The sequence below is a fragment of the Pinus tabuliformis genome, chromosome 2_2 (assembly GCF_031772625.1).
Source record: "Pinus tabuliformis cultivar Carrire ecotype Pingquan chromosome 2_2, CPIR1, whole genome shotgun sequence".
Lineage (NCBI taxonomy): Eukaryota > Viridiplantae > Streptophyta > Pinopsida > Pinales > Pinaceae > Pinus > Pinus tabuliformis.
The window spans coordinates 1234566570-1234585159 of NC_142300.1; the positions used below are offsets into that span (position 1 = coordinate 1234566570).

The window sequence follows — 18590 nt, forward strand, 5'->3', positions numbered from 1 at the left end:
ATACTTTACTCTATTTTGGTTGAATAAATAAAGGATAATGAAGTTTGTTGTAAACTTGGTGTTCATTTCATGATTTTGAGCTTAGACCTGCAGCGCATGGACAGGAAGGACCCCTTGGATCCATCGTGTTTACAGGGTTAATATAGTTATGTAAGTGTGCATTGTATTATTTATTTCCTTTTATTTATTGCATGTATAATTAGAAAATGGTTTGAAGTAAGTAGGGCATTTGAAGATTTAATTTTCTTTGTCAACTTATTTCTGCATTCACTTGTTCATTCTAGATTCTACAATTGCTTTATAATTTATGGTGTAACTCTGGGAATAGTTTTATTAAGAAAAGTAGTTTATTTGAATTTGATTTTAGAATTAATTATGACAATTGATTGAATTCTCATTTTCTTTCATTAATGACTTTCAGAACTTTTGTACTTAATTTTGTACTTAAGTTTCCTTATTGTTTTCATAGATAGGGGTTAAAGATAACAAGCGTATTGTTGTTGAGACTTCACAAGCCATGGAACAATGCTATGAACACACTTTGTAGCTATGTGATTACTCTTCCATCATGAATAATAGAAAAGGAAGTTTGATTTAAAGTAAATTTGTGAAGGAGTAAATTCTTATGTTATAAATTGGATCTTCTGTTTTGCGTGGAAGTATTTCATTGCTTATGGTTATATATATCAGTGGCATGAGACTCCTGTAGCATATGCTCTATTTGAATATCTAGAATTGATTAGAGACATAGTATCATTTTTATTATAAGTCATGTGGTAATGCTTCACAAATAGTATGTCATTTGTAGTGTCGTTGTTTGATTTCCTGTGTGAAGATTTTCTTGAATCATAATGCAATAATCATTTGATAGATAGTTGGTTATTTGCTTGATTTCGTAGAAAGATTTAATTAGATTTATTCCTTTTCATCATTAGATAAATCGAATTGGAAAAAGAGGATCTGTACCTAATTATGTACTAACCAATAGAATGATTTAGGAACATAAATTATGTACTCCATTCAGTACCACATTCCATAATTCTTAGATGTTAGTTTAGGCTAGATGTTCTGATCTTGCATTACCTACGCTTGTGCCTCGAAGCTTACAAACCTCGGATTGTGTTGTGGTGAAACACAACCCCCTCATTTTTGACTTGTTCACTTCAAATAATGGGGACCCTTTCTATAAAATTTTAGCTAAATGCTTTTTATAATTTTTATTAAGTTGATTATCCTACGCTTTTGTTAAATTTGCATTTTCTTTAGATTCTTGTTTTGATTTCTCTGTTAGAATTGATTTTTTATAAGCTTCCCATTGATGCTTGTTTTACCTCATTTGGTCAACTGGTTTGTAAACGACACTCCTTTGAAGTCTAATAATTATTGTCACCTAGGTTAAAAATGCATAAAATGTACAATATTCCATTTTTTGTAATTAAACTAGTTCAATAATACATTTATTTTAAATATTAACCCCTAGTTAATTATCACTAACATTTTTCATTTTTTACTTATATAGCCAAATCATGAAACATTGGGATTTCAGTAATTTACTCTAATTTTCAAATAAATTACTAATCTCGAAAACCCAAAATGTCAAAGTAGATGTAGTTTAATTTTTATTTTTATCAAAGCAACTGTAGTTTAGATGAATATATTGTAGATAATTTCATAATTTAATTAAACATCATTAAAATAAAACCAAAATAAAAATTGATATTTAATATTAAATCTTAAATTAATTGAATTAATTATTATATAAAATATAATTAATTTAATTAAATTAAAATTTAATATAAAACAATATATAAAATAAAATAAAAAATTATTACACAATCGGATCAGAGATTTTTCATCGCATCGCATCGCAAGTTTTTATGGTGATACATTTTTGAAGTCCCCGATAACCTCATTCCCCCGATCGCCGATATGCGATGGCTAAAAGTCAAAAGACATGGGAGCTTTTATTATAAAAGCTTTATGCGTTAAGTTTCGTATAATTTGTTTTTAAGTTTAAACTTTCAATCATACGTATGAAAAGTGGAGTGATAGGATAGTTATAATATAATATATTGAGATAGTTATTTAATATTTAATATATTAAATTTTAAATTAATTAATATACAAATTATAATTAATTTAAAATTAAATCAATATTAATTAGTTTATAAATAGTTAATATTTTAGTTGGTTAGATTAATATTAATTAATAAACAGTTTATTAAATAATTAGTTTTATTTATGATTAACAATTAAATTAGTATTAATTATTAGATAAGTTTAATTTAGGATTAAATCTTTTAATTAAAATTATGATTTTTTAGTCCAGCAACAAAAATTCCAGAATTATGTCAGATTGGACTCAACAACTTTGGAGACTCATAGATTGAGTTTTACTTGACCAAATGAGGCTCAGGACAACTCATTGGAAAGATAAAATCAAAGAGAACATTTCTGAGGAGGTTTCACTAACAGATTTAGTCATTTATTCAAACTCCGAATTTTTAAAACAAAATCAATTTTCTGAGTTCTATTTTCTACATTTTCATTTGTCCAACGCTCTTCTGAATGCAGATCCATTCGTCAATGATATCCTTGGCTAATTAAACCATCTTAGACATCAATAGAAATCTTATATTTTATTTTCAATTATTTAATTAATTGCATTTGATTGGATTTGTTTTAATGCCAGAAATAACATTTTTTTTTTCTCAGTAAGACTACTCTAGGAAATTATATTATATACAGAGAGAAATTACATGCAGTGAAACAAGTTTTCCAAGGCCAGCGATGGCACTGTGGTATTGCAGCTGACAGTTGCTTGCATTGTGCGCTGGATGCCCCAAAACCTTATCAAAAAGTCATTGTTTAACTTTGACATTGCCCACGCAGGGGCTGAGACTCAAAAACACTACCCACGCAGGGGCGACCCTGTATATTAGCAGACTTCCATAATAAACTAGGTGACATAATTGAAAACAGAGCAGGACCTATATAAAGATTACCAGACCCATTCATAATAAGCGACCAAGACAGAGGACCGCAAAACAGGACCAAGCGACCAAGACAGAAGACTACAAAACAGGACCTGAAAGGAGGGAGGATGATGGTGCTATTCTTCTGGCTCCAATTCTTCCGGGTCCATCTCCACGACCGGGTACCCAAAGCCTTCGAAGGGGTCTTCCTGGACCTCTTTCGCTCCCGCTCTGGACGATGACGCCTCCTGCGTCTGAGTTTGGATGGGCGCCTTCCCTTTTGCATCAACTGCTTGATCCTCGACCTTGTCCAACGGATTCGCAGAGGGTAATTCTCTGCTGCTTGCTCCATCGAGGTCCTCCTCTGCGTCTCTGGCAAAGAGGATTGAAATATGGGCATTAAGATTGCCCAGCTTAAATACTGCTGTGCCAAATGCCGGAAGCGCAGGCTGCCCTGGCGGTCCCTCATTCGGGTCGGAGGTGTCCATGAACTGAGATACTTGCAGGTGGGGAATTCCAACTCTACGAAAACAGTAGCAACAACAACAGTGGTGATGCCCTTCTGCCGCTGCGGGAGGGCGAGAAGGTGCCCCACGACCAGACCCTCTTCGACATGGTTGTCTTTCTCTTGTTCTCGCCATATGAACAGAGAAACTGCCCAGAATGTCCGCTTCACAGATCCAATTCCCAATCTCCAGAGTCTCCAGAGGGCAGAGAATGTTCCGGCTCGTCTGCACCTGAAACTGGTCTTGCCAAGAATGTCGCTGCAACATCTTTGCTCCAGCCTTAAAATCCATGGCCCTCTCTTGGAACCTGAGCGCCATGAATGCGCTCTTCTCTCACCTTCTGCCAACATTAATTTTCATTAAGAACTGGAGCAGGGGCTCCCTCATTTATTCCCCCGGCATGATGTGCCTCGTCCCTCCACGGGCTGGCTCGTGGCAGCTTTCGCTGGCCATGTGGCCTTTCCATGCTTTCAGTACTTTCACCCGCATCCGGGTGGCCTGCATCTTTCTGGATGAGGCAGTTGAGTTCCTTTGCTTGTTGTTGGTTTTGAATGATGGCCAAGGATCCTGAGCAGATGACCTGGTTGTTTTCAACCCCAACATTGGCTAATAAATCTGCAATCCTATTGCCTTCTCTCCGTGTGTGAGTGAAAGAAATGGCTTTGTTATTTCTGAGAAATTGCTCCATGATCTGTAGCCTGGCTTCTAGTCTCCAACTCGGGGCGATTTTCCTGGCTTGGGATCCATTCTGTAGGTGAGTAGCGATGTTGATGAGCAATTGGGAATCCCCTTCCACGATCAGGGGCTGGAGATTAAGCTGATCCACTAATAGGAGACCTTGCCATAGGCCCTCTAGCTCGGCCGAATTGTTAGTGTCCCACCCCATATTTCCAAAGTAGACTTGCAAGGTAGTGCCTATATGGTTTCTTAAAATTCCTCCAAATCCCGCCTCCCCCGGATTTCCTTTGGACGCTCCATCAAAGTTGAGTTTGAAGGAGTTGTTGGGGGGGGGTTTCCAGCAGCTATCCTCTGCACTGGTGCTTCTGGAAGATTGTTGCCTGTTGTCTACTTGTGGCAATTGTAACTGCCAATTGTTGAAGATGTTTCGTTCATTGTCAGCAGAGGGGTAATCTTCCTTCGACCAATTTCTGAGCATTATGGTTTCCTGAAGATTTGCCTGAATTCTGTGCCAGATTTCCTCAAAGCGGGAGCTTGCATTTTTGAAGATGCGCTTATTCCTTTCCTTCCAGATGTTCCAAAGGGCTATGCATGGGATAATTCTCCATAAGTGGTTGAGGAGCTCACAGTTGTAGGGACTTTTTGGCCACAGCCTGAGAGTGTTGATGATGTCGTCATCTACTTTGCATCGTTTTTGACATCTGAAACTTATTTTTTCCCATATCTGGTTGGCTAGAGGGCAGGAAGCTAGAAGGTGCTGGAGGTTTTCTTCATGTTGAAAGCAGTTATGGCATAGGGAAGGGCCTTGAAAGCCTCTTCTTCTGAGTTTGTCCCAAGTGAGGATTTTCCTGTGCCCTACTAGCCAGAGGAAGTGGGAGATTTTGGGCCAAGCTCCTATATTCCATAGATTGCTCCATAGAGGATCTGTAGTAGGAGGAGGGTTACTGATCAGCTTGTAGGCTTCTGCTGCGGTGTAGGTTCCTTTGGGTTTATACCCCCATCTGAGAATGTCAAGGCCCTCATGATATCGAATTCTTCGTTTCCTTAATACTTCCTCAAGGTCCTCTACGTCTCTGCTGTTGGCGTAAGTGAGAATTTGATTACCTTGTTTCCAAGTCCTGTATCCCTGCTCCCCTTCCTGTGTCCAGAAGAGATGAATTTTTTCCCGTAGCTGCTCCTGTCTTGTTGGTATTAGAGTTGGCGTGAGAGTGCTGGTTAGCCTGGGCATTTGATTCCATGCATCAGACCAAAATCTTGCGAATTTCCCATTCCTGATCTCCCAAAAGCTATGCTGTTGGATTAATTGATAGTGCTGCTTGGCAGCATTCCAAATTGAGGACCCTTTCTCCGTGGGCGTGAACCTGATGAGTTCTTCTGGAGGCCTGTGGTTGGCATACTTGGCCGTCCAGATTTTGACCCAAGGCTTTTCCGGGTTCGTCATCCATTGCCACCAGATCTTGGCATTCATGATAGCATTACTGAGTTCTGGATCCCGTAGGCCAATGCCACCATTGCCTTTGGGCTGGCAAGCAGTGGACCATTTAACCAGAGCCCATTTGCGGTTGGTGGCTGAGCTGCCCCAGAGAAATGCGCGCTGAAGGTTTCTGATTCTTTTGATGACCCACTTAGGAGCTGCAAGAACTGAAAAAAGATAGAGCGGCATGGATTGAAGGACGGATTTAATAAGCACTACCCTGCTGGCTAGGTTGAGAGATCTGTAGGTCCAGAGATTGAGGCGGGAGTCAAGCTTTTCAAGAAGGATGTTCCAAGCTGGCTATTTTAAGGCAGAGGCAGTGAGGGGAGCGCCAAGATATTTGGAGGGAAGCGTTGCTGCAGGGATGCCCAGAATGCGAGTGATGGCAGATTTGACTTGAGGCGGGGTGTGAAAGAAAAAAATCTGCGATTTGGAAGCATTGACTTGGGTACCAGAAGCCTCAGCAAAATCGTTAAGGAGGGATTTGAATTGAGCTGCTTCCTGGGCAGAGGGATAGCCATAGAGCATAGTGTCATCAACAAATTGTTGATGAGAAGAGGCAGGGGTTTGATGGATCGAGATGCCCTTGAGCTTACGCGCGTGGAGAGCATGCTTTATGTGTCTACCAAGACCCTCCGCCATCAGCACAAAGAGGAAGGGGGATAAGGGATCCCCTTGCCTTATACCACGCGAAGGCTTGAAGGGGCGGGAAGGGATACCATTAATCAGGATGGAAAAGTGCGAGGAGGTTATGAGGTTCATGATCCAACGGATCCACAAAGTGTCAAATCCAAAGGCTTTTAACATCTGCTGAATGTAAGACCAACTAAGCTTATCAAAGGCTTTTGAGAGATCCAATTTGAGAATCATACCTGCTTGCTTTGAGTGCTTGAGGGAATGGATGATCTCATGCGTGAGGAGGATGCCATCCATTATTTGTCGCCCTTCCACGTACCCTGACTGTTCCGGCGAGATTAGCATAGGAAGGAGGGGCTTCAATCTGTTGGCGATGACTTTGGTTATGACTTTGTAAATGACATTGCATAGGGCAATGGGTCTAAACTTGTCAGGTGTGATGGAGTTCTCCTCTTTGGGGATGAGGGCGATGAAAGTGGAGTTGAGGGAGGGGAGGAGCCATCTTGTAGTTCTGGATTCCTCAACAATTTGCCACACCTCTTGTTTGATTAGGTCCCAGAAAGCATGGAAGAAAGTGGAGGTAAATCCGTCCGGGCCTGGGGCTTTTCCCTCTTTGAGCTGCTTCATTGCTTCGTCAACCTCCTGGGGAAGAATGGGACTCATGAGAAGTTGGTTGTGATCCTCCGTTATGAGTTTAGGCACATTGCTGATTATCTTTTCAATTGCCGGTTGCCTATCATTTGCTGGCTCCTTATGGACAAGCTGGAAATGACTCAGGAGTGCTTCTTCAATTTCTTCATGCCATTCTACTTTTTCCCCTGTCGGTTTTTGGATGAAGGGGATGGAGTTGTGTGTTCTTCTTTGCACCGTGGTTCTATGGAAAAACTTTTTGTTGCGCTCCCCTTCTTTCAGCCACCTTACCCTGGATTTTTGTCTCCAGTAAATTTCCTCCTGTTTCCTCCTAGTTTCCATTTGACTGTTGATGAGTCGTTCTTGTTCCAGGGTGGTCTCCGAGTGTCCCTCTGTAATTATTTTTTGTTGGAGATTCTTCAGTTCTTGTTGCAGCTCTTGCTGCGCCGTGAAGATATTTCCAAAGATTTCCCGGTTCCACCTTTTGAGTTGATTTTTTAGGAATCGCAACTTCTGTTGAAATTGATACATCCGAGCGCCTTCCGGTGGGACAAATGAGGTCCAGGTCGTTTTGACGAAGTCCTTGAATGCAGGATGAGATAGCCAGAAGCTTTCGAATCGGAATGGTCTCTTTGTCTAATCTCCGGGTCTTCTCCATTGCAGAGCAATGGGCCAATGATCCGATCCCGAGTGGGCGAGAATTTCCGCCGAGAAGTCGCCGCCAAGGTGCACTGAGTTATCAGAAATAAGAAATCGGTCGAGTTTGGAGGCAATACGGGAGTTACCAGCTCTGCGATTGCTCCAAGTAAAGGTTCCATTGCAGAATGGCATGTCGATGAGGGAAGTTGCTTGGATGAAGTCTTTGAAGCTTGCTGCATCCGGCTCCAGTCTGTGTCTTCCGCCAAGCTTTTCCTCACTTTTAGTAATCATATTGAAATCCCCTGCCATTATCCATAATGGGTGGCTTCTGTTGTAGCTGAGGGCTTCGATTGTGTCGAGGAGCCTGATTTTGCTGCCTGTATCTTGCGGAAAGTAGACGTTGGTTAGGTTGCCATGAATGTTGGTACCCAAGATGTGGAAGGCTGCTTGAATGAAATTATGAGAGGCGTGAAAGTCTTTGAGTGCAACCGCTTGGGAATTCCAGACTATAGCTAGCCCCCCTGAGGCCCCCATAGCATCAACAGATACAGACCTACATCCTGGCCAAGCCTTGGAAAGTATCTCTTCTAGGGTGGAACTGTTGCATTTTGTTTCCTGGAGAAAGCACATTTGAGGCTTTTCCATTTTTATCATATTCTTCAGCATTCGTAATTTTCCAAGGCTATTAAGCCCTCTTAGATTCCATGATGTGAGCTTCATTTATCAACTACTTGTGGAGGGACTGTAGTACTTCGTTAGCTTTGCATATCTATCTGAATCAACCAGGATTTTTCCAACTTCGATGGTTCGCTGAAGATATGTCTTCCGTCCTCTTTTCTTGAAGTCTTTTGGCCTTAGGTGGTGTTGGATACCTATACTAATAGGTTTCATATTTCATGATTGGCCAAGGAAAGTCCAAATATGCTCTGCTTTGATATCACAAAGATCCCATATTTCCTAGAGAACAAGAGGTGTGTAAGATGTTTCAAATATTGATGACCTTATTTCAAATTTTGATGGATGGTCCAAAAGTCTAATCTGGATCATGCCATGTTTAAATTTTTTGTTGTAGAATAGAGAAAGGAGTCTGTCCAAACTGCTTAATCTTGGCAGACAAGTAGTTTAGGTAGAGAAGTAAAGGTTCCCAACAGCTTAATCTGGGACCTTGGAAGAGATAAGGGTAGAAGTAGATAGAAAAGAATAAAGAAAAAGCCAAAGAAAAGAAAAGGCAAGTAAGGGTTTGCAAGCCTAAATGCACCCTCCAAGGAGAAACAAAAAATGTTAGGAGAGTAGCTGGGTAAGCAGTTGTGGTTGCAGAAAAGGTATTTTCACCATTTCACACATGTCAAGAGGTGTTTTGCCAAGGCAAAAATCTATCAATGGACAAAGTGGTGAATTCCATCAAATTACAGCAAGGAGCATGACTAACCTCCCTCTCCTCCTTCATTCCATTACTAACATTCCCTTTCTTTAAGCTGAGATTTATGAAGAGAGATCATGGTTTTATGGTGGTTCTTGTTCATTCAGAGGCCACATTTATTGTCTAAGATCTTTTCATTTTGATCTACTCTCAAAACTAAATCAACTTTACATAAACTCAGTAAAATCCCCTTCATTTTCTCCCCTCATTCATATTAACCTCTAATTCTACTATATAGCTCCCTTATCTTACCCCTCCCCTAATAATACTAACACTATGGTGTATAAAGCCCCAAATTCTATAAATACTCCTCCCCTTGGCATTATAGCCATATGTTCTTCAAAAGGAACCAAAGTGACCTCTGGTCACCTTGGTGAACCTATCACATCCCATTCCCCCTTGCTACAAGCCAACTTGCTCCTCAAACCACCAATTGCATTGAAAAAACCCTTGAAAACCCTCTTTTACCCTTAAAACCTTTGCAAAAATTACCCAAAGTCTAAAAGCCCGCCTCTGGCACATTTCCAAAGGTTAGCGCGCAGTTTGATTTTATAAAAAACATTGAAAAACCACTAAAAACCCACAACCCAAAGTTTTCCGCCCTCACATATAACCCGAGCATGTTGATGCTCCGCCCACCGTCGGATCAAGGCCCGAAGATCCGACGATCCACGATGATATCGGAGCAGCCCCCGCAGCCGTCCTTTACCGCTCGAGAAGGTGACGTTGCGTCACGTCACGGGCAGGCCACGCGTCAAACGATAAGGACTCTCGGAGCCGGGTCTGACAGTTCTGAGACCGTACCTAAACCGCCCCGAGAGACCGTAGCGGCTAGCCCTAACCGTAACCGCTACGGTCCTAACCGCCACCTGTTTCCCATCAATGCATCGCCACGTCATGTCCTCTTGTCCTCGCCCCTGTTATTCGTCCACCTGGCCGCTGACATGGCTGCCACCTCATCGCCCCCATGGACCAACAGTGTACTGACACGTCACCCGATGACGTCAGCTGACGTCACTTGACCTTGACCCACCAATGACGTCATGCTGACGTCATCACTAAAAAGCGCCAAAATCATAAAAAAGCCCATATTAAGCCAAAAAACGTCTATTTTTCCATTGTTTGCGCATTTCTCCACTGTTTTCTCTGCATGAGCATTTACGTCCTGAAACTCTGCCAACCTGCTCAATTGACCAAGGCGACCTCCAGAGCTCCAACCGTGCATGCCTATGCGACCTCTGTTTGTCAATTAACAGGTATTTACCGTTTTCTGCCCTCCATACGCCTGTTATTGAAATTAAAGTCACTCAGAGGGCCAAGGAGACCTTAAAAATTGTATTTTCACCGGCCATTTCCCTCTGCACGTCCACATTCGCAATTGTGAAGTCCAAAGACACCAGCCGAGCCTTAATACCTGTAATTTCGCTCAAAAACAACATTCACTGCGTATTCCCGGCTAATTTCTTGTTAAGCTCAATTCACCCGCTGAAAGAGGACATAGTGAGACCATAGAGAAGCCCTGCTCCTGAAACAAACAGTATTTCAACTGCTGTTGTGTAATTTCCTCCTCTGGTCTCTGAGATACAAACTGTTTTTACAGAAAATCACTTCTATTCTGTGTTGCTTCCATTAAACAATCCACCTACAATTGTTGAACTTTGAAGAAGGCCATGGAGACTCCTATTGCTCTGAATATCAAGCCCCTCAATGCTCCTCACCAGGAATTAGCATGGAAAGCCCTGGGAGACATGGATTATCAGATGCTGGACTGGTTCCCTATGGGCTCCAAATACAATATCCAGATGATGAATGAGTTGAAGGCCCAGCACCTGAGTGGGGCAGATATCTTGGGGATTTGGGACTCAAACTTGCCCATCTACAACCTCCCCCAAGTAAATCCTATGCCAGAATTGGTCTACAGCTGCCAGGAATGCTATGACCCAAACCAAAGAGCTGTCATCAGCCCCACAGGCTCAGTCCTATTCCAGATTACCCCAGAAAGTATAAATGGAATGCTGCACTTCCATACTGCCAAGCAATTGACCCCCCTCTATATGCAGAATTTGGTAAACAAAGGGAGCAAGCTGTCAGGTGACCAAATCATTAAGATTAATCAGCTGTTTGTAAGACCAGGCTCTGACACCATCAGAACCCCTCCTATTGGGTATCAATATTTGAATGAATTGGGCAGGATGTTAGTGGATTTAATCAGTTATGTCCTAGGATTCAGGGGAATGGAGGATGTGGATGACAGCATAATGGCAATGCTATCTCTATTCTCTCCTGGTAAACCCCCAGCTGTACATTATGACTATGCAACCTACATTGCAGAAAAAATCCATGAGCAGTTTATGAACTTGAAGAGGGAAAGACTATTCAGGTATACCTCATATATATACCATTTATTCCTGTTTTACCAGCCAGCCACCTTCTCTTTTCCTTTAAAGCCACTCAATGCCCAAGGAAGTCCAAGGTCAGTTGTGTTCTGGACCTCTGTTTTTCATCATACCTCTGTGTCACCTTATACATACTCTGAGTTCATTGATTTATTCATTTATCCAGCCATGACAGTATTGCATGGTACTTCTCCTCCTAGACTAACTGATGAAATGAGGAGAATTCTCCATTTGAATAAGTCCTACAGCATTGGTAATTGGTACCTCTACCAAAACCACACAGTCATCAGGATATATGGCTGTGAGTTGAACCCTTTTAGGTTGCCAAGGTATGTCCCCATGAGGCTTTTTGCCTTGGAATATTTCAGACAGTTCGGGAACTCAGACTACCTCCATTTTCAGAGCAAGAACAAGAAGTCACAGTTAAAGGTAAGGAGCCAGCTGGGTCCTTTCCTATATAACAGAAAAGAGGAGGGGTGGAAAGAGGCAGACAGTATCCTGGAGGGCCTCAAACTGCAAACTAGTTTTGAATGGATACCATATGACCCCAATCATTTTGTCTCCCTCAGGAGGATAAAATATAAATTGGGTAGCTATGCACACAAGAGACAACCCGAGATTGAACAATATGCCAATGCATCAAGTTGGGAAGAGGGTACCCTAGAGGAGGAAACTACTAATGAAGAGCTACTTGAGAGAGAAGCTAGAAATATACAAAAGCAAGCTGACTTGGAAAATTGTGGACAGGTTCCTCATTCATACAGAAGACAGCTTGGAGCAGCTACTACATCATCAACAACACAGCAGCAAACTGCCGAGAAGGCACCACAGACAGCGAGCAAAGATAAAGGGAAGCAGGTGGAACAGCCACCTCCATTGACAGAGGAACAAGTGGAGACATTGCTACAACAGCAAGAAGAGATGGAACAGCAGGAACAAGGGCAGCAGCAAGAAGAAGTGCCACTTAAGGAACAACAACCCTTGCAGCAAGAAAGGGTGATTGACACTCCTAGTTCCACTGAGCAACAGGCTCAGAATATAGTGCCTCCTAGGGCAGAAACTACCTTTGATACATCGGTCCTCCAAACCCCACAAAAGGAGGACTTAACCAGGAAAAGAGATAGAGAGACTCCCCTGACTTCATCCATCGATCAGGGAGAGAAAAGGCAAAGGTTGAATGACTTCCCAGAAGATGATGAGGCAATAAGACAAGCATCGGGCATGGGCCCACCCAGCCGAGAAGTATCAGCCAGTTCTTTCCAGCATGAGCATGATAGAGCTATGGGAGGGGAGGTCAGCTCCTCCAGCCAGCACAAAGAAGGACAGGTAAGCATCAAACAGCAGTTTATCGACATTAAAAGGAGGAGTGATCCTATTAAAGTACAGCTGTACAATCATTTGCTGAACCTGGCTCCCACCAATCAGCAAAGACTCATGTCTGCCTTTGATGTAAGTGAAGGCAAAATGATCATGAGTCACTTCATGCCCACAACTCTGCATCCCCAATCTACCTCGGATTACCTAAGGACCAACATGGAGGTTCTGGCCAAAGATATACACCCTGTGGATAAAATCGAACTGCATAAACAAACTGGTGAAATGGTGTATGCCTCCTTGGCAGATGAAACATTGGAAAACTACAAATTGAAGAGCAGCCTTGATAATACAGCCTCTCAGCTGGAATTGGAGAGAGCATCATCACAAGCCAAGGACAACAGAATCAAGTCCTTGGAGGAGGTAATTATAGAAATTGGACATGATCCTAAAGATGTTAAAGGCATCCAAGAACTGTTGAAGATAAGGGATCAAGACATGGCTGCTTTAAGAAAGAAAATCAAGCTCCCAGCCACCATCCATCCTCAAACAGTTGAAGTTGCCCAGCAAAGGCTAGAAAAGGATACTACGGATTTGATGATATCCTTATACAAGGAGCTGATTCGGACTCAAGACCAGCTAGGACAATCAGAAGCTGCAAAGGCAGCATTACAGACAGCATTGAAACAGAGAGAAGAGGGCCAAACTTCCCAGCCCCCTCCGGAAGTAATCAATCTTGAAGAAGCTCCTCCAATAACTACTCTTCCTCCTCAGCAGACAGGAACTACAGCACCAACTACAGCACCATCTACAGCAACAACTACGCCAACAACAGAGCAGACTCCTAGTCTGGATATGCAGAAGCTGCAAGCTGAGATCCGAGTTCTTGAATCCCAAATGAAAGAGCTTGATGAAGTCAAAAAGTCTTTGACTAAGGTGAATGAAAGATTTGATAAAAGCAAGCAGAATGAGGCAGCAAAGGAAAGAGAAATAAAATCTCTAAAAAAGAGAATAGCTGAACTAGAAAAAGAGCTTGCACTAGAAAAAGTAACAACAGAATTAAAAGCAGTCCTCTGGGGCAACATTGGTCGATCCATCACCAATCAGTGGCAGTATATTGAGACTATGGATGAGCAAATAGTACTCATCACAAAGGCAAACAAGGAAATACACAGAGCAAGAGCAAGCCTTGGCCACATGCCAGATGCTGCCAGCAGAATGATCAATGTTTTAAATAACAAAACTAGCTCTCAACTAGCTACCATGGGAATTACTAACAGGACTGAAACAATCTCAGTAGTTAAAAGAGTCCTGACACTGAGAAGCCTAGTTGGAACACTGGAGAGGAGAACACAGGACATGCAGACTGAAATCAACAAATTCCTGGATAGATTCCTGGCATTACAGAACAGAGGTCTCCCCAGCATTTTAAGCAGTGTAGGAAGACTGCTTACCCTGGAAAATTACATCAAAAGGGTTGATGCCCATGCTGCATCACAAATTGCAAAACAGCCCAGTACCTCAGCAGAAACAGGGCCAGCATCAGGGCAGAATTTGTATGATAGGGTGGATAACTTGTTTTTTATCATGAATGAAATTGATCACCTGTTTGATACACCACCAAATTTCTTTAAGTATACAGAAGCAGATGAGACTATGGGGGCAATCATAAATCATCAATTGCCCACACAGGAAGTATGGAGGAATTTGACACAGATAATTTTATCAGGCCAGAACCTGTAGCGTTAATTTCCTCCAGTTTATGAACAGTCATGCACAGGCAGAATTTTGGTGGATAACTCCACAAGGAAAGGACAGATGCTGAGCCAACTCAGCAGGGCTATTTACTCACCACAACAGCAATCACAATCACAGGTGGCAGACCCAAAATACAGCGCGCGAGCCATAAAGTCGGGTTCTCCAGCATTTGATCAAAGTATCCCGACCGACTTAGCAGCTCCCAAAGGCCAAAATATCTTCTGACAGAACATCAAGACGCCTTTATCTTGTATTCAATGCTGTAATAAATTTCTTATAATAATATCTCAAAAGTTGGTGAGAACATTAAGTCTGAGATAACTTAGAACTCAGATATTTTTGTGAAATCGTATGTATATATTCGCCCCTGACTGAAGCTTAAGGGGTTGTTGTTATTTTCATTTTGGGCATCTCACTTGCTGTAAAATTCTCAGAGAAATAATACAAAGGGTGAATGGAATTTCCGAAGCTTGGCGTACCTTGATGCATTGTGATGAATGGTGGATGTTGCAGGATTCCAGAGTGTTTCATAAAACAATAAGTCTTTCTTAAATCTCTGTGTTACATGTTTTCGAGTCTTTTGTTCTCTTTCATTGTTTAAATGTTTTACACTTGATAGCAAAGTAGAAGAATAGTTCCAGGATTTAATCACTGATTACCCTGAACTCAATCTGAGCTATTATCCATGTTTTCTTCAGATACAGTGAATGAAGTGTAATTCTTAATTGCTGCACTTTAAAACTATATCTTTTACAGTGATAGATATTACCAGGAATTCAAGTTTGCTCCTGATATATCTATCTGTTTCTCATACCTAGTTTGGTGGAAATACTAGAATACTTTAGTGAAAATTCTTAATTGCTTTCACTGGTTTTTTCACCTGTTTGTGTTATAAATCAAAAATTTTGTCGTATGAAGCATCCAAATGGCCCTGTAAGTTTCACCAATTCACCTCAAGGTTTCGAGACACCTACAGCCATAGACTCCATTGCCCAATGATATTTGACTCTTTGAATACTACATCATAAGACCTGAAAGAAACTCTTCAACCAAAACATAAACAAAACCTGTGCATAATACCTAGCCTAAAACCCTATCATAAACAGATACAAATCATAAAGAGAGAGCCCTCTCTGATCACAGTTTGGCTAGAAACAGTGATCAAAAGATTGGTTAGTGGTTACCCCGGCCGTATTCCCTTGGGAGTCATAGGGAACAACCTGGGTGTTAACATAATTGGCGACTCCACTGGGGACTTCTTAAGATTTTTCAATTACTATCTATCTTCCAAAGCTACCATCAAGCCTGAAACTAGCCAAGAGGCCTTAGAACTGTTTCTGTAATACAGGGACAGCTTTAGGGAAGAGCTAATTAGGGAATCTTCCTCCTAGCTTTGGAACATACATAGCCATTCCAAAATTTTCATCCAGTCCTTGCATATATAAACTTCTTGTACAAATTCGAAAGAAATTAGAAGCTGGCTCCCAAAAGAAACCCAAGGCACACTAGGGCAAACCCTGACCCTAATCAACCTATCATTGTTGATAATCCAAATACCATTCCAAAGAACATTAGGAGACAGCAAAAGCAGGAGAAGCCTGCTGAGTCAAATATAATTTCAGATCAGCCTATCTGCATTCCCACACCCTGCAAAGTTCTTTTCCGATCCTCACCTAGTTCCCCTAGTTCATCATCAACACCTCAAAGTCCTCTTCTCCCATCTTCACCATCTGCACATACTCTTTCAACCAGTTCCCCGCTTGTTACCCATACCATTAACCCTGTCACACCTGTAATCCCTGTTGTCCCATTTATTCCTGTCAACCCTGTAAATCCCATAAACATGGCTAACAGGTATGCACCTCTGCAGATACCAGCTAATGCTCCAGCTCTACCCCAAGACTACCAAACCAAAATCTCATTTTTTGACTCCCATGGCCCTTTGACAGCTGTCCAGCATGCTAAGAAGATGCAAGACCACTTTGAGACCTATGAAATAGATGATAACAACGTCAGGATGAGAATTTTTGTTCAAAGTTTAACTGGGGATGTTAGAACTTGGTTCAGATCCCTCAATGCAAACTCCATTGCAACACCTGATCAGCTTTACGAAGTTTTTGCTGAGAGATGGGAGAAGAAGAAAGATCCTCTACACATACTTGGTGAATATAACACTATTAAAAGAGGTCCCCAAGAAACAGTTTTGGAATATTGTGCTAGGTTTAACAATGTATATAATGCTATCCCACAGAACTTAAGGCCCCCTCCTGATTTGGCCCTGTATAACTTCCCTGACGGTTTTGATTCTGATATGGCCTATCAATTGAAAGAAAGAGATCCTCCAACCCTTGCAGAAGCTCAAAGGGTTGCAGTCACTGTAGAGGCTAACCTAATTGCCAAAAGAAACAGGGCAAAGTTGGAAAAGAAGGCTGGCTTCAGAGAAGAGCCCTCAGGTTTTGATCAAAAGTTGGATGCAATACTAAACAGCATGAAGAGATTGGGTGAAAGAGTGGAATCAGTTGAAAGAAAATCATCATGGGAGGCATCACAAAGCAACCCTCCTAGAAACCCGAATTTTAGGAGAACTCAGAACCCAAACATAGGAAAAACAAGTGCTGACCAAGATATTAGACCCCCTTTTCAAGAAAACTATGCAGAAACTTCCACAGACAATCAGCTCAATGAAGATCCTGAAATCAACTTAATGGGTCTGGATGGTAAAAGCCATGTTTTCTTAACACAAGAAGACCATGAGGAGGATGAAAGCAAAACATTCCAAACTAAATCAGGAGAATCCTTTGACTTTAAACAAGGGTATGATACTGCTGTCTATGAAGTCCATAAACAATACAAACTAAGGAGTAGGACTGTGAATGTAAATCAGCCTGAAAAGATAAAGGAGAAACAACAGTCTAAAGAAACCTCAATCACAGAACCTAATGACAAAACAAACTTGCCTACAAAAGAAGTGGTGGTTGAGGAGGTTACTGAACTACTGTCCCCACTACAACAGCCCATGGCAGCCTCGTCCTCTCACCCTAATCCAAACATTACCCCTCAAGACATGAGTATAAGGGGCAGGTTTCAAAATCAAGATGAAATCCAACAAGAAGATTTAGTGAACAAAGAAAAGACTGCTATTCGTGACTCTAAAACCCAAGTTGACAAACCTTTTGACCTAGGTACAGAGATTGGCAAGCTAAAAATAGCAATTCCCCTCTCAGAGCTAGCCAAGCATGACATATACAAGCAACAGATCAAGAAATCCCTTCAACTCACTAATAGTAAAGATGATGTAAACGTGCTAGATGACACCCCAGAATTACTGTTTGGCCCAGAGGTAGATGGAAAATCAGTAGTCACAGGGGTTTTACCTTTTTATGTCAGCTTGCATATACATGATAAAATACTGCACAATGCAATGTTTGACTCAGGTGCCTCTCACAACCTGATGCCAAAAGCAGTCATGGAAAGGTTAAACTTGGATATAACAAGACCATACAAAGACCTGTTTTCTTTTGATTCCAGCCAAGTCAAATGTTTAGGCCTAATAAAAGATTTATGTGTGTCTCTGGTTCAATATCCCAACAAGACCATTCTAATGGATGTTGTAGTTGCGGATATCCCACCCAAATATGGGATGCTGTTATCAAGATCATGGGGAGCCAAGCTCCAAGGCTCCCTGCAATTAGATATGTCATATGCAACCATCTCTGTCTTTGGGCAACCAAAAAGACTTTATAGGGAAACACTCATGAAGTATATGGTCAGCAGTGAAGAAAAGCCTCAAAATTTTCCAATATATGCTGTTCATTCGGACATAGACTCCTTCATTCTCTTCAATGACAGCACAAGCCTCTCAAACAATGACATTAGGACCGAAACACTCATACAAGAACAAAACATTGATCAAACAAGTATCGCCTGCCAAACATTAATCAGCCCAACAATACACAGTATCCCTCCTCTAGTTGTCAAAGATTGTCAAAAAAGTGATGAAATTGTCCTAGAAAACAAATGGGAAAAGAAACCCCAACTCATGCTCACATTGCCATCCCATGAACAGAATTTTAAATCTCCTGTTCAGCAAGACATCCTGTGGGTCCTAGAATTTGATGGCTCAGTTAACAAGCTAGGAGCAGGAGCTGGAGTGTGGATACATAA

The 18590-nt window shown here is 41.6% G+C and overlaps 1 protein-coding gene across 1 annotated transcript; it reads right to left on the bottom strand.

Moving 5' to 3' along the window:
• Window positions 1–7535: 7535 nt before the first annotated feature.
• On the bottom strand, window positions 7536–8258 carry LOC149197944 (uncharacterized). Its single transcript, XM_089408881.1, has one exon. The coding sequence runs from the start codon at window positions 8256–8258 to the stop codon at window positions 7536–7538; it is 723 nt and encodes a 240-aa protein (XP_089265007.1).
• Between the last annotated feature and the right edge of the window lie 10332 nt (window positions 8259–18590).